The sequence below is a fragment of the Peromyscus leucopus genome, unplaced genomic scaffold (assembly GCF_004664715.2).
Source record: "Peromyscus leucopus breed LL Stock unplaced genomic scaffold, UCI_PerLeu_2.1 scaffold_1163, whole genome shotgun sequence".
NCBI classification, from domain to species: domain Eukaryota; kingdom Metazoa; phylum Chordata; class Mammalia; order Rodentia; family Cricetidae; genus Peromyscus; species Peromyscus leucopus.
This window is the reverse complement of record NW_023504296.1, coordinates 35,575-49,442: the sequence shown is the minus strand read 5'-3', so window position 1 is coordinate 49,442 and position 13,868 is coordinate 35,575. Positions and strand designations below refer to the sequence as shown.

At 41.3% G+C, this 13,868-nt stretch overlaps 1 protein-coding gene across 1 annotated transcript; it reads left to right on the top strand.

Annotated features, from left to right (window-relative positions):
- Positions 1–1,472: 1,472 nt before the first annotated feature.
- Positions 1,473–2,439, top strand: LOC119086104 (vomeronasal type-2 receptor 116-like). The gene has a single exon (XM_037201699.1). The coding sequence runs from the start codon at positions 1,506–1,508 to the stop codon at positions 2,409–2,411; it is 906 nt and encodes a 301-aa protein (XP_037057594.1). The 5' UTR covers positions 1,473–1,505; the 3' UTR covers positions 2,412–2,439.
- Positions 2,440–13,868: the final 11,429 nt, after the last annotated feature.

Below are 13,868 nucleotides of genomic sequence, written 5' to 3'. Positions count from 1 at the left end.
AAGAAAAGGCAGGAACTGACCTACTCTGGTGATGGGATGGCCAGACACCCTGATAGTTGTGCCATAAACCCCATCCAAGTACTGTGGAATCTGAATGCAGACATCCACGGCTGGGCCCCTGGTGGAGTATTGGGAGTCTAATTAGTGAGAAAGAAGAGGGTTTATATGAGCGAGAATTGTTGAAGCCAAGGTTGGATAAAGCACAGGGACAAATAACCAAATGAATGGAAGCACAGGATCTATGAACCAAAGGCTGAGGGGCCCCCAACTGGATCAGGCCCCCTGAATGGGTGAGACAGTCATTTGGCTTGATCTGTTTGGGAGGCAGCTGTGCTTTGGTGCCAGGTCCTGGGCTCGTTGCATGAGTTGGCTGTTTGAATCCTGGGACTTATGCAGGGATGCTTGGCTCGGTCTGGGAGGGGGCGACTGGACCTGCCTGGACTGAGTCTACCATGTCGACACCGGTCCTCGTGGGAGACCTTGATCTGGAGGAGGTGGGAATGTGGGGTGGGCTGGGGGGAAGGGGAGGGGGGCGAGAGGGGAGATCAGGGGAATCTGTGGCTATTATGTTGAACTGAATGGTGATGTAAAATAAATAAAAAATAAATAAATCTCTTATCCCTCACTCCTCAAGAATACCCAAGAGGAAAGGGAGGTCGCAGGTCCGCCACACAGGTCTCATATAGATGGAAATTAGAGAAGGAAGTAGGTGCTCTGTGCTCACAAAGGTGGTGGTATAAGATACAAGACTTCTGGGTACTATGTATGTATAGAGTTTTCTACCTTTAATAGTAGGATTATTTCATTTTATAAATTGTTGGCTATCCCCATTCCCTGATGAGGTCACAACTAAGGGCATCATATTTCATTATTTTTTCTTTAGAATTTCATATATCATTATATAATCTCCCCCTCTCCCCATTCTACTTCCCACACATGTACCCAAAACCTTAAATTCCTGAGCAATTTTTCATTTACTATTTTCAAACACTCTTTTTTATTTACTGCTTTCACATACATATGTACTTGCACGCACACACACAATAGATTCTATTTGCTGTTGCTCAGCTATTCATGTGTTTGGTGATGATCATGCGGGAATAAAACAAGTTATAAGAGGTTTCATCCTGGATAAGACCAAGTCTCCATTTCTCATGAGGGCATCACTTCTAATTCAGACAGAAAGATTCATTTTATACTGTATCAATAGGATCTGCATTTGTCCCTAAAGAAATTAGGCATTATGAAATGAAGCCTTGCCCTTTAGAAAATTCTCAATTACTATTCAATTAAACATTGATAAATGATTCAATAGTAAAATGTGCTACAAACTGTATAAATTTTTTGTGCAGATAAAGAAAATGATAAAAAAAAAAAAAAAAAAAAAAAAAAAAGAATGTGGATGTTGCAAAGCTTCCATAATATACTCGCGTAACCTGTCCATAAGAAATGCTGAAGTTGCACTAACAATACTTTTGCTTTCTGCATCAGATGTGGATCAGTGTATGAAGTGTCCAGAGGACCAGTATGCCAACACAGAGCAGAACCACTGCCTCCGCAAAGATGTGACCTTTCTGGGCTTCGATGAACCCTTGGGGATGACTCTGTCCTGCATGGCCTTATGTTTGTCTGCATTCACGGTTATGGTTCTTGGGGTCTTTGTGAAATACCAAGACACTCCCATTGTGAAGGCCAATAACCTCACTCTCAGCTACATCCTGCTCATCTCCCTCATCTTCTCTTTCCTCTGTTCCTTGCTCTTCATTGGCCATCCCAACTCAGCTACCTGTGTCCTGCAGCAAATAACATATGGTATTTTATTCACTGTAGCTGTTTCCACTGTGTTGGCCAAGACAATTACTGTGGTGTTGGCTTTCAAAGTCACTTCTCCTGGAAGAAGGATGAAGTGGCTCCTGGTATCAGGGGTACCTAACTACATCATTCCCTTCTGCACCATCATCCAAATTATTCTCTGTGCAATCTGGCTGGGAGTTTCTCCTCCCTCTGTTGACATTGATGCACACTCTGAGCATGGCTACATCATCATTGTGTGCAACAAGGGTTCAGTAACTGCTTTCTACTCTGTCTTGGGATACCTGGGCTCTCTGGCCCTGGGGAGCTTCACTGTAGCTTTTTTGGCCAGGAATCTCCCTGACACATTCAATGAAGCCAAATTCTTGACATTCAGCATGCTGTTGTTCTGCAGTGTCTGGGTCACTTTTCTCCCTGTCTACCACAGCTCCAAGGGCAAGATAATGATGGCTGTGGAGGTCTTCTCCATCTTAGCCTCCAGTGCAGGCTTGCTGGGATGCATCTTTGTCCCCAAGTGCTACATCATTTTAATAAGACCAGAGAGAAATTCTCTTCAAAAGTTAAGAGAGAAATCATCTTCCAGAACTCCCATTTCATAAATTTTAACTGACAACTATAGTGTTGGAACAGAACCACCTATTAGGATACAATGCAAGATGTATGCATTATCTGGTGACTCTCACTGTTTCTTCTAATGATGTTTATCAATGTCATGTATACTACTTTTATTTGCATTGTTTCCCATAATCTTCCAATTAGCCACCTATTGTTACAAGACATGGCTATTGGACATTTGTCTGGAGTGGAAATATTCTTAGCTTTCCTAATATACAATAAGATTTGAAATAAACTCAGAGGCTTCTTTTTGATATCCAAAAGAATATGAAACTTGACAGCAATTGAGTATTGAGAACAACTGCAGGAAGTTTGTGACCTCATGTTTGCAGATGAAGGCAAAACAATGCTACCCCTTGTAGGGGGAAAACTAGAGAATCCTGATGCATCCTGGAAGTTAGAGGAGTAGAACTTAGGAGCGAGAGGGAAGTTTCAATAAACAGATACTGCAGAATATTGCAGAAGCTGGAGAGATGTCTCAGTAGACACAATCATATACTGCTCTTGCAAAGTGGCTGAATTCAATACACAGCCCTCATAAAATATAGTTCACACACACCTAAAACAGTAGCTCCAAGGGATGAACACACACACACACACACACACACACACACACACACACACACACGCACGCACGCACGCACACACATGCACTCACATATTCACACACATCTGAATCCAACCCCTTTCTGTGTCTCACTAGAAAATCGACAGGTTTCTATGGGATAATAATAAAATAAAATACACTAAAATAAAATATACTAAGATAAAATAAAAATAACACATTAAAATAAAAAAAATATTTTCGGTTGTGAGCCTAGCCTTTAACGGCTGAGCCATCTCTCCAGCCCAGAGAAGGGGAGAGGGGGAGAACAGGGGAATCTGTGGCTATTATGCTGAACTGAATGGTGTTGTAAAATAAATTGAAAATAAAAAATACAAAAATAAACAAAATAAAAAAAGAGAAGGAAAGGAGCCCAAGAAAAGTCAAATGAATCAAAGACCCACTTGCTTGCACACTCAAATCCACCAAAACATATAGTGATAGCCATTGTACATACTCAAAGAACCCATAGTGTAAAATGAGAGAAGAAAAAATAAGACAAAACAACACAACAAGACAAAAACAACAAAGAATCAAAAAAAAAAAAAAACAAAAAAGGAAAACACCCTGACATGATATTGTGAGATAACAAACATCCAAAGATGCCATTGAGTTCATTTTCTGTTGCCATCTACTGTTGAACATGCATTCTACCCTCCAAAATAGTTGGTTTACCCAGTGAGATGCCTTTGGAGGAAACTAAACTTTTATTAGCAGCTGGGTATCAACTGGATATTGTTTCTGGGTTTGGAATGAGGCATGTATCCACTTTTCATTTCAGCTCAGGTACCCTGCACTGGATAGTTTTTTGTCAGTCTGACACAAAATAAAGTCATCTGAGAGGAGGGAACCTCAATTAAGAAAATGTTTTAAAGCTGGTGGTGGTGGTGCACACCTTTAATCCCAGTACTTGGGAGGCATAGGCTGGCAGATGTCTGTGAGTTTGAGGCCAGCCTGGTCCTCAGTTGTTACAGGATAGCCAAGGCTGCATAAAGAAATCCTGTCTTAAAGCCTCTGGTCCTTTAGAATGAAAATATCTTCATGAGATCCAGCTCTAGGGCATTTTCATAATCAGTGATTGACTTGGAGGGCGCAGCTTAAAGTGGGTGGTTACATTCCTAGGCTGGTGGTCCCGAGTTCTATAAGAAAGCAGGCAGAGAAAGGCAGTAAGCAGCACCTTTTCATGGCCTCTGCCTGAGTTCCTGTTGATTTTCGTCCTGGCTTCCTGCAATGATGGAGTCAAATGTGAAAGTGTATGCAAAATAAGCCTTTTCTTTCCATCTTGGTTTCTGGCCATGTTGTTTTATTGTAGCTATAGAAACTCTAACTAAGACATGTTGGTAGCAGGGGTGGGGTCTTGCTTTATCAGACCTGAGCATGTTGTTTTGTAGGAGGACCGTGGAGGTATTTTGGAACATTGTATAAGAAAACTCTCTAAGTGTTTTATACTTGGAGAGCTGTTCCATTGTAGGTTGGAATATATAAATGTTGAGGACAATGCAGAAGATGGGAACCTGGCTTGTGAAGTTTCAGTGGGAAGTTTAAAGTGTTTATTGGGGCCATTTGCTATTTTGAATTAAGATTCTGTGGCCCTGTTGATCTGGGGCTGAATAATCAGCTATGATTAACAAAATATCTGAACTACTGAATTGAAACCTTTGTTTTACTGGGATACTCGATGCTGGTTGGCTGGAGTTGAGAAATTAGAGATGATTAAGAAGAAGCCAGCATTGCTGACTTGAAATCTTCTGACAAGTCTTTCCTGAGAGCACACGGATGCGGTTTCCAGAGGCAGTTGTATTTCAATGGCAGTCAAACTGGTGGTGTGAGCGTCACCCAGGTGGTACTGGTTTTGAAGGCGTGAATTGGTCATGGATTGCAGCTGAGGCTTGGCACTCTCTATTTAGCCTTCTTCCACTCAGCATTCTCCTCTCCTAGTCCCACCTAAACTAACTTTCCTGCCTGGCCACCAGTCAATCAGAATTTTATTTATCCATCAATCATATCAACATATATTCACAGCATACAGGACATCCCACAACAAGGGAGAGCATGCCCTGTGGTCATAGGAATGGGAGAACTATCCCTGACCCCCAACAGCTGCAACTCTAGGGAGAACAAACCCTATACCTCAGGAGGGAACCACAACAGTCAACCTTGTTAGTGCAGATATGTATGAGCCAGCTGAAAAATTGTGAGCATGGGAGATCTGTTCCTATTACCCATCTGTCTTGAGGTGGCATGGGTGAAGGAGAGTTGCCTACCTCCACCAATGCCCTTCAATATCTAGGGCAAGTGGGGGAGCTGCCTCTGTGGTCATAGGAGAGGGAGAGAAATACATGACCCCTACTAGTGCAACACTTGGAAGAGCAGGCCCTCCGCCTCGACAGAGCAGCACAATGGAGCCATCCTTGTTAGTGCAGGTGTGTGTGAGCCAGCCCAAAAGTTGTAAGCATGGGAGGGTTGTCCCAATTTGACATCTGGTGGAACAATCCTAGAGCTTTCCAGGCCCAGACCCAAGGATATGACTTGGCCTGCTCCACTCTCCACCCCATCTATGATCTATTGGAGCTTGTGAAGGGTCTTGGCCTGTAGACCTAAAATTTCATGATCTCTAAAATATAGGGCAACAACAGGATATCCAGGAGGAGCCTTAGTGAGAGCCCAGCATTTTTAAGACAGCAGAAACCAAAGGCTTTGAACCAGACTAATGAATCTTTGCAATGAACACTTCCAAGTAAAGATAAATGCCTTCCCCCCAGTCCACTCCCTATTCCCATCTCCTCCAGGCCAAAGATTCCCCTGAGGATTGAGTTCACCTTGGAAGATTCAGTCCAGGCTGGTCCAGTCCCCTCCTTAGCCAAGTGTCCCTGTATACGTCCCATGTTCCAAACAGCCAGCTCAAGTACTAAGGACAGGTCCCAGTACCACTGCCTGGGTGCCTCCCAAACAAATCAAGCTAATCAACTGTCTCACTTATCTAAGGGGCCTGAGCCAGTTGGGGGCTCCTCAGCTATTGGTTCATAGTTCATGTGTTTCCATTCATTTGGTTATTTGTCCATGTGTTTTTCCAATCTTGGTCTCAACAATTCTCGCTCATACAACCCTCTTCTTTCTCACCAACTGGACTCCTGGAGCTCCACCTGGGGCCTGGCTGTGAATCTTTGCATCCCCTTCCCTCAGTCATTGGATGAGATTTCTTGCACGACAGTTAAGGTCGTGATACATCCTATCACCAGAGTAGGTTTATCTGACTTCCTTAGGTTGTAATTTTCCTTGTAGTGCTTTCTGTAGGGCTGGGTTTGTGGATAAGTATTGTTTAAATCTGTCTTTGTCTTGGAATGTCTTCTTCACTCCGTTTATAATGTTGGAAAGTTTTGCTGGATATATTAGTCTTGGCTGGCATCCATGGTCTCTTATTGTCTGCATTACATCTGTCCAGGTCCTTCTGGCTTTCAATGTCTCCATTGTGAAATCGGGTGTTATTCTGATTGGTTTGCCTTTATAAATCACTTGGCCTTTCTCCTTTGCTTCTCTTAATATTCTTTCTGGATTCTGTATGTTTAGTTGTTTAATTAGTATGTGGTGAGGGGACTTTTTTGGGAGGTGTAGTCTGTTTGGTGTTCTATAGGCTTCTTGTATCTTCGTAGGCATTTCCTTCTTTTAGTTGGGAAAGTTTTCGTCTATGATCTTGTTGAATATATTTTCTGTGCCTTTGAGTTGGTATTCTACTCCTTCATCTATTCCTATTATTCATAGGTTTCGTCTTTCCATGGTGTCCCAAATTTCTTGACTTTGTTGACATTCGTATTTTCTTTGACTGATGAATCTATTTCTTCTACCGTATCTTCAACACCAGAGATCCTCTCTTCCATCTCTTGCATTCTATTGGTTATATTTACATCTGAAATTCCTGATCATTTAATCAACTTTTCTATTTCCAGCATTCCCTTGTCTGTGTCTTCATTTTCTCTATTTACCGTTTCATGTCTTGGACTGTTTCCTACATTTGTTTCATTACTTTTTCATGATTTTCCTTCAGTGCTTTATTGTTTTCTTCCAGGACTTTATTGTTTTCTTCTACTTTATTTGTCCTTTCCTCTAGTTTTTACAGTGTTCTTCCCATTTTTTGTCTTTCCTCTATACAAGCCTCTACCTTCTTCACGATGTTATTCATAAGGCTGTTTTCTTCTGCTTCTTCCAATTTTTGATGTTCAGGTCTAGATGTTGGAGGAGGGCTAGGTTCTGGTGATGCTGTATTGCTCTTCATTTTGTTGTATGTACTTCTGCCTTGATGTCTGCCTATCTCCTTGTGGTTCATTCTTGGTCTTTCAGCCCACTTGGTTCACACAGCTCTGACAGATTCAGGAATTCTTTCTCGCTTGTCCAGATGGGAGCTCTCTTGTCCAAATGGGAACTCCTGGGCAGGATGGGAGCTCTTGTCCAGATGGGAAGTCTGCGGCAATGGGAGCTCTTGTCCAGACAGGAAGTCCGGGGCAGGATGGGATCTGGGGGCTGGTCTCTAAGTCTCAGGAAGTGGCTGGGTTCTCAGGCTGATGGGCGTGGGGGCAGGGCATAGAGATTGCTGGGTCTGCCGGGGTCTCTGGTCCATAAGGGAAGTCAGCGGGCCTGCTAGTGAAATTTCAAAATAATTTTCATGCTTGATTAACCAGATCCATACATCCTAGCTAATTGTATTTCTCTGCCTTTGAAACTACTCAAATTTCTCTTGAGTTCTTCTTTAACTTCTTTGTTCTTTGTTTTTTCTTTAGGTTTTAATTAATTTATTGTTATCTATTTTGTTCACACTGTGACACTCCAGGCTTTCAATAAAGTTTACTTTGAATCAGTGACTAGCTGATTAGAATTAACCATATAGAGGCAGCAATTTGGATAGAGAAGACACACAGGAAGGAAAGGGCAGAGACTAGAGTTTGAGCATCCTTTGATTCTGGGATGAGGAAAGAGAAATGTCTCTTTCTGAGTCAACAGGCAAAAAGAAAGATCATCTGGTTGCTACTCAATCTCTCTGAGCTATAGGTTTTCAACCCACCCTTGACTCCCGAGACAGATTGATGAATAGAAAAATAGAGACTTAATTTAAACCTATATATGGCAGATGAGGCAGAGCTGGGCCAGAGGACCTGAAGCCCTGCTGGGCCACAGCCTGAGTGGCCTGTGCTGTGCTGACTGTGGGGCCTTGAGGCAGCAGATGATAATGAAAATATCAGTAGGTTCATGTGTAGCCACTAAGGCAACAGAAAAACATCAATTATCGTGTGTGTGTGTGTGTGTGTGTGTGTGTGTGTGTGTGTCCACATATACAAATGGTTCTATAGGCGTGCACCCATGATTCCTGTTGAAGATCAGCGAAAAACTTTTATTCCTGCCGTTTATTTATAAGAGTTGCCATGGTCATGGTGTCTTTTCACATCAATAAAGCAGCCAAACTTTGACATCTTTTATGATTCTGTTCCATCCTCACTCTGAGAATGGAAGATATGGATATGATTATCTTGTTCCTGCTTTTAGCAGAAATAGCTATAGTTTCTTTCTGTTTATTACATTGTTGGCTCCTTATCATAAGTATTATTACAGTGTTGGTCTATACTTTAGTATGCCTTGTTGCTGTTATAAATCACTGACCAAAACAAAATACTAGAGGAGATGTTTTATCTTGCTTTCCTGTCCTGATTACAGTCTATCACTGAAGAAAGACAGGTCAAAAACTCAAGCAGGAGCAGAGGCAGGAACCATGGGGGATTATTGCCTACTGCTTGATCTCCATGGTTGGCTCAGCTTGCTGTCTTGTACAATAATGGTCTATCTGCCCAAGGATGGTATGGACCATATTGAGCTGGGCTGTAGGAATCAAGGTACCAATCCCCAGTCCCTACCCAGGGTCCTCTGAGAAATTGCTTCTCAGGAGCTAGGGAAATGTGAAAGATATCCATAAAAACATTACACACATGGAGAGATGCTCATCATTCTGTGTGGTCTTTATTGTTGTGTTCTTTGTTTCTTCGAATTTATTCTCCGTTACACATTCCCAAGTGCACACACGTGCACGCAAACACACACACACACACACACACACACACACACACACACACACATTCATAAACCACTTGTTAGTAATTAAAAAAAACACAAAGCAAACTCTCAGGGACAAACATTCTGATAAGAGTCACAATTGGCAAAGGTTGGTCAGTTTAATTGGTGATTGATAACAACTGCAGATTGTAAAACGTTCTGGCTCATCTCTTAAAGGAATAGCTACAAGGGTACAAGGAAGAAACTAAACCAATGAGAGATTTAAGAAAAGACAAATAATACATGTACTATTTTATGTGATTAATAATATCCAGACATGGTTAATTAGTTAACAACCTTTTTCTCTTAATCACTCAAATCTTAGGACCTAAACATAGTTAGTCAACTGAAGCTAAAATATTACATTAAAAATTGGTGTACAAATAATACCAAGTGTCAATTGGTTTTTGAATCAGACTGTGTAGGTGCTGGAGGAAGAAACTTAGGGCAACATAGGTGCTATTGATCTCTTCAAAGACTAAGATATACCAAAAACAGATACCTGCACTATCACCTCTGGTTTTCTATAATTCTTTTGAAGGGTTTTAATCCAACAAGGCCAGAAATGTAACCACCAATTCAGCTACAGACTCTGTGATCTACAATGGTGACCAGACTGCATGATACATAAGTACAATAGTGGCATAAAAATTAGGGGTGCATTCAATCACTCTCTGAAAAAATGAAATGCAACTTGACTTGACATGGATAAAGATTCCCAGAACCTCAGAGTATACACGTCAAAGACATAGGGGAAAATCAAGTACTAATATTCTGTTTAAGAAAGTCAGCATCAAATTGAATCCTAATGATATTCTGCAATACTCATTGATCAGTGCATCACTCAGCTCTCACCAGAGAAGATGCTTCTTGTGGTAAATGGGAACTAACACAGATATCCACAAGTGCACAGTGTGTGCAAAGAGTGGGGACTTTGGAGCACATTGTCTTCAGTGAGTTGTCTCATCAATTCCTTCAACTCAGGCTCAGATATCTATGCGGAAGAGGAGACAGACAGAATTATGAATCAAAGGTGATGGATAACTCCAAGGAAGCAGTGTCTTCCAGACACAATGGCACTGATATATATATATAAGCTCAACCAGTCTGTGTGAGCACACATAAGGTGTGTTCAAGGTCAAATGGTACAGTTTCAGATGTTTTCTCATGATTGAGAGAGGAAGTGGAAACCAGTTCTCACCCCTAAAGAAGAAGCTATGTGAAATTGATACCTGCTTTGAAAGAGAAAAATCTGTTTTCTCCAGTGTAGTCTCACTGAGTATATTTTTAGACACACTTCAGGACCAGTCCCATGCACAAGAGTAGTTGGATAACACGAAATGGACAGAATGGTATTTTTGTAGACTTTTTGTCTGTTTCTTTTTTATATTTATTATTATATTGTTATTTATTTATTTTCTTGATTTTGCATTCCACCCAAAGCTTCCCTTCCATTCCCTCTTCTCAGTTCCCCCCTCCTTTATTCTGCCAGGCCTCACCATCCACTCTCCTTGTACTGTTTATGTTTAGGTTCAGGCAGGCATCCCATGCATATCCTGAGCAATGGTTCATCAACCTGCAGTGAGACCTGACACCTCCTCCTCTACCATGTTTGGATGAGGCAATCCAGCAAAAGGAACAGGTCATCATTGCAGGCCACAGAGTCAGAGATATCTGCCTCCACTCTCACTACTAGGAGTCCTACATGAAGATCAAGTTACACAACTGTAACATATAGGCAGAGAGCCTAGGTCAGTCCTTTATAGGCTCCATGGTTGTCCTTTCAGCCCTTGTGATCCCAGGTTAGTTGATTTTGTGGGTATTCTTGTGGTATCCTTGACATCACTGAGTCCTACAATTCTTCCTCTGCACCCCCTGCAGGATTCCCCACGTGATGTTAATGTTTGGCTGTTACAGTTTGTCTAGCCTACATGATATTTTTTGGGTAAAGATGGTGCACAAATTGTGTGAGTGACCAAGAGATGACTGGCACAGCTGGAAACCCATACCCTGAGAGGGAGTCCCCCATGCGAGCCAGGACTCAGAAGTGGGATATCCCAGAGACCTAGGATAGAACCAAACATGAATGGCAAAAGAGTCAATGAAATGATCCTTGGTTATATTCTGCTATACTCATAAATTGATGTCTAGTCCAACTGTTGTAAGAGAACAACTGTTATGGAAACAGATGTCCATTTGATTTTTGATGTTTATTTTGATTTTCATTTTTGTGGTTTATTATTTTTTCAGAGCTGAGGACTGAACCCAGGGCCTTACACTTGCTAGGCTAGTGCTCTATTACTGAGATAAATACCCTAACTCTTTAGTGGTTTTTTATGCCTTTTTATTCTACCCCTTTTCATTTGTTTATAAAGAAAAAGAGAGAAAAATAATATAGAGGTAGGTGGGTAGGGAGTTGGGGAGGACCCAGAAGAAATTAGGAGAGGAGAAAAACATTATCAAAATAAACTCTAGGAAAACTTCAATTTAATAGTATGCAATCCCCCCATATATAACATGGAGAAGAGACAGCCTACTCAAGAAATGCTAGTGGAAAAACTGCCATCCAGAAGTTGAAAAGAAGTATCTCCCAACCATTGTCCTGTTCCAAAATCAAGTCCAAATGGATCAAAGACTTTAGTGTAAGACCTGAAACCATGAAACTGATAAAGACAACATGGAGGAAACATTTAAATATATCAAGTAATTCAGGCAATAAGACCACAAATTAACAACTGTGATTGCAAAAACTTAAATTTGTCTGCATTCACAAAAGTTATGAGCAAGGTAAGAGGCTGCCTACAAACACATGGAAAAATGTCTACTGTCTATATGAGACTGAAGAATATCTAGAATATAGAAAGAAGTAATAAACTGAGGCTGTAGACACAGGTCAGCAGTTAAGAACACTTGCTGTGCTATCAAAGAACCTGAGTTCAGTTTCAAACAACAATGTTGGCAGGCACCTTAAAACCACTTAAAATTCCAGCCCTGAAGAATCCAGCTTCCTCTTCTGGCCCCCATGAGAACTGCATTCTCAAGTCCCCTGCAGATACACACACACACATCTTTTATCAAATGTACATTCAGTACTCATATAGCCAAGGTGAAATTCTCTGTCAAAGTGAACAAGAACACATTTCTTATTTTTGTGACAACCACTCTCATTAACTTTTTAGGTTTTTTTTCAAGCTCCCAAGCATCTTTTGTTTTTCCAACCTTACAACACTTGGGATTTGTCAATCTATATCTGGAAAGACATGAAATGCATGGTACTCCTTGTATTAACTACAAAGCATTCATCTACACAGCCTTATCCATACTGAAGCCTGTGCCCTTTTTTTCAGAATACCAACTGGAACCTACCAGTTTTTTCTGCCTTTTGCTTTTGCTGTGGAAGAAATCAACAGGAGTCTGTATCTTCTACCAAATGTGTCTCTTGTATTTGACTTCGTCCCTATCAATTCTGATGATAAACAGGGATATCAAAATTTCACAAATATTTTTGATGAAATGTATAATCTTTTCTTTAACTACAACTGTAAAGATGAGGCCAATTGTACAGTAGTAATTACAGGACCAATGTCATCAACATCTGTGAGGGTGACACCATTTCTCCAGCTCTACAAATATCTACAGGTGAGTTTGTTTGGGTGGGAAAGTATGGAATCTTTCTCCTTAGTTGGGAGAGCCTATGCTAAGGAGGGTATAAGGGTGAAACTGTCTTCACATTCATGTAAATCATTTTCAAGCGTGATTAATCAGGCACTCAATGGGACATTACAATTCATTGTTGGATATATAGATGAGAAAAAGAATTTGCAGTCAAGGGGATTTTCCTTGAACAAATTGTAAAAATGTGATTTTTTCATGTTTCTTTTTTTCTTTTATTTATTTTATTTTACAATACTATTCAGTTCTACATAACAGCCACAGATTCCCTTGTTCTCCCCCTTCCTGCCCCCTCCCTTCCCCCCAGCCCACCCCCATACACATGAACCCCAGATCAAGGCCTCCCCGAAGGACTGAGATCGACCTGATAGACTCAGTCCAGACAGGTCCAGTCCCCTCCTCCCAGATTGAGCCAAGTGTCCCTGTATAAGTCCCAGGTTTCAAACAGCTATCTCATGCAATGAGCCCAGGACCTGGTACCACTGCCTAGATGACTCCCAAACAGATCTAGCCAATCAACTGTCTCACCTATTCAGAGAGCCTGATCCAGTTGGGGGCCCCTCAGCCTTTGGTTCATAGTTCATGTGTTTCCATTCGTTTGGCTATTTGTCCCTGTGCTTTATCCAACCTTGGTTTCAACAATTCTCGCTCATATAAACCCTCCTCTTTCTCGCTAATTAGAGTCCCAGAGCTCCACCTGGAACTAGCCGTGGATGTCTGCATCGAGATTCCTCAGTACTTGGATGGGGTTTCTGGCACAACTATTAGGGTGTTTGGCCATCCCATCACCAGAGGGGAAACTGTCTTCACATTCATGTAAATCATTTTCAAGGGTGATTAATCAGGCACTCAATGGGACCTTACAATTCATTGTTGGATATATATAGATGAGAAGAGGAATTTGCAGTCAAGGGGATTTTCCTTGAACAAATTGTAAAAATGTGTTTTTTTCAGCTTTCTAACAGTGTAATAACTGTAGTAATAGGGAAAAATTGCCTTCCTGTCATTTCAAACTGGTGCTTCACACACCTCAGGGCTTCCATTGAGATTTCTGACAGTCCTCTACCTCATG

Bases quoted from the DNA above. Each gene is read 5' to 3' on its own strand.
- LOC119086104 (XM_037201699.1), top strand. From the start codon at position 1,506: ATGAAGTGTCCAGAGGACCAGTATGCCAACACAGAGCAGAACCACTGC.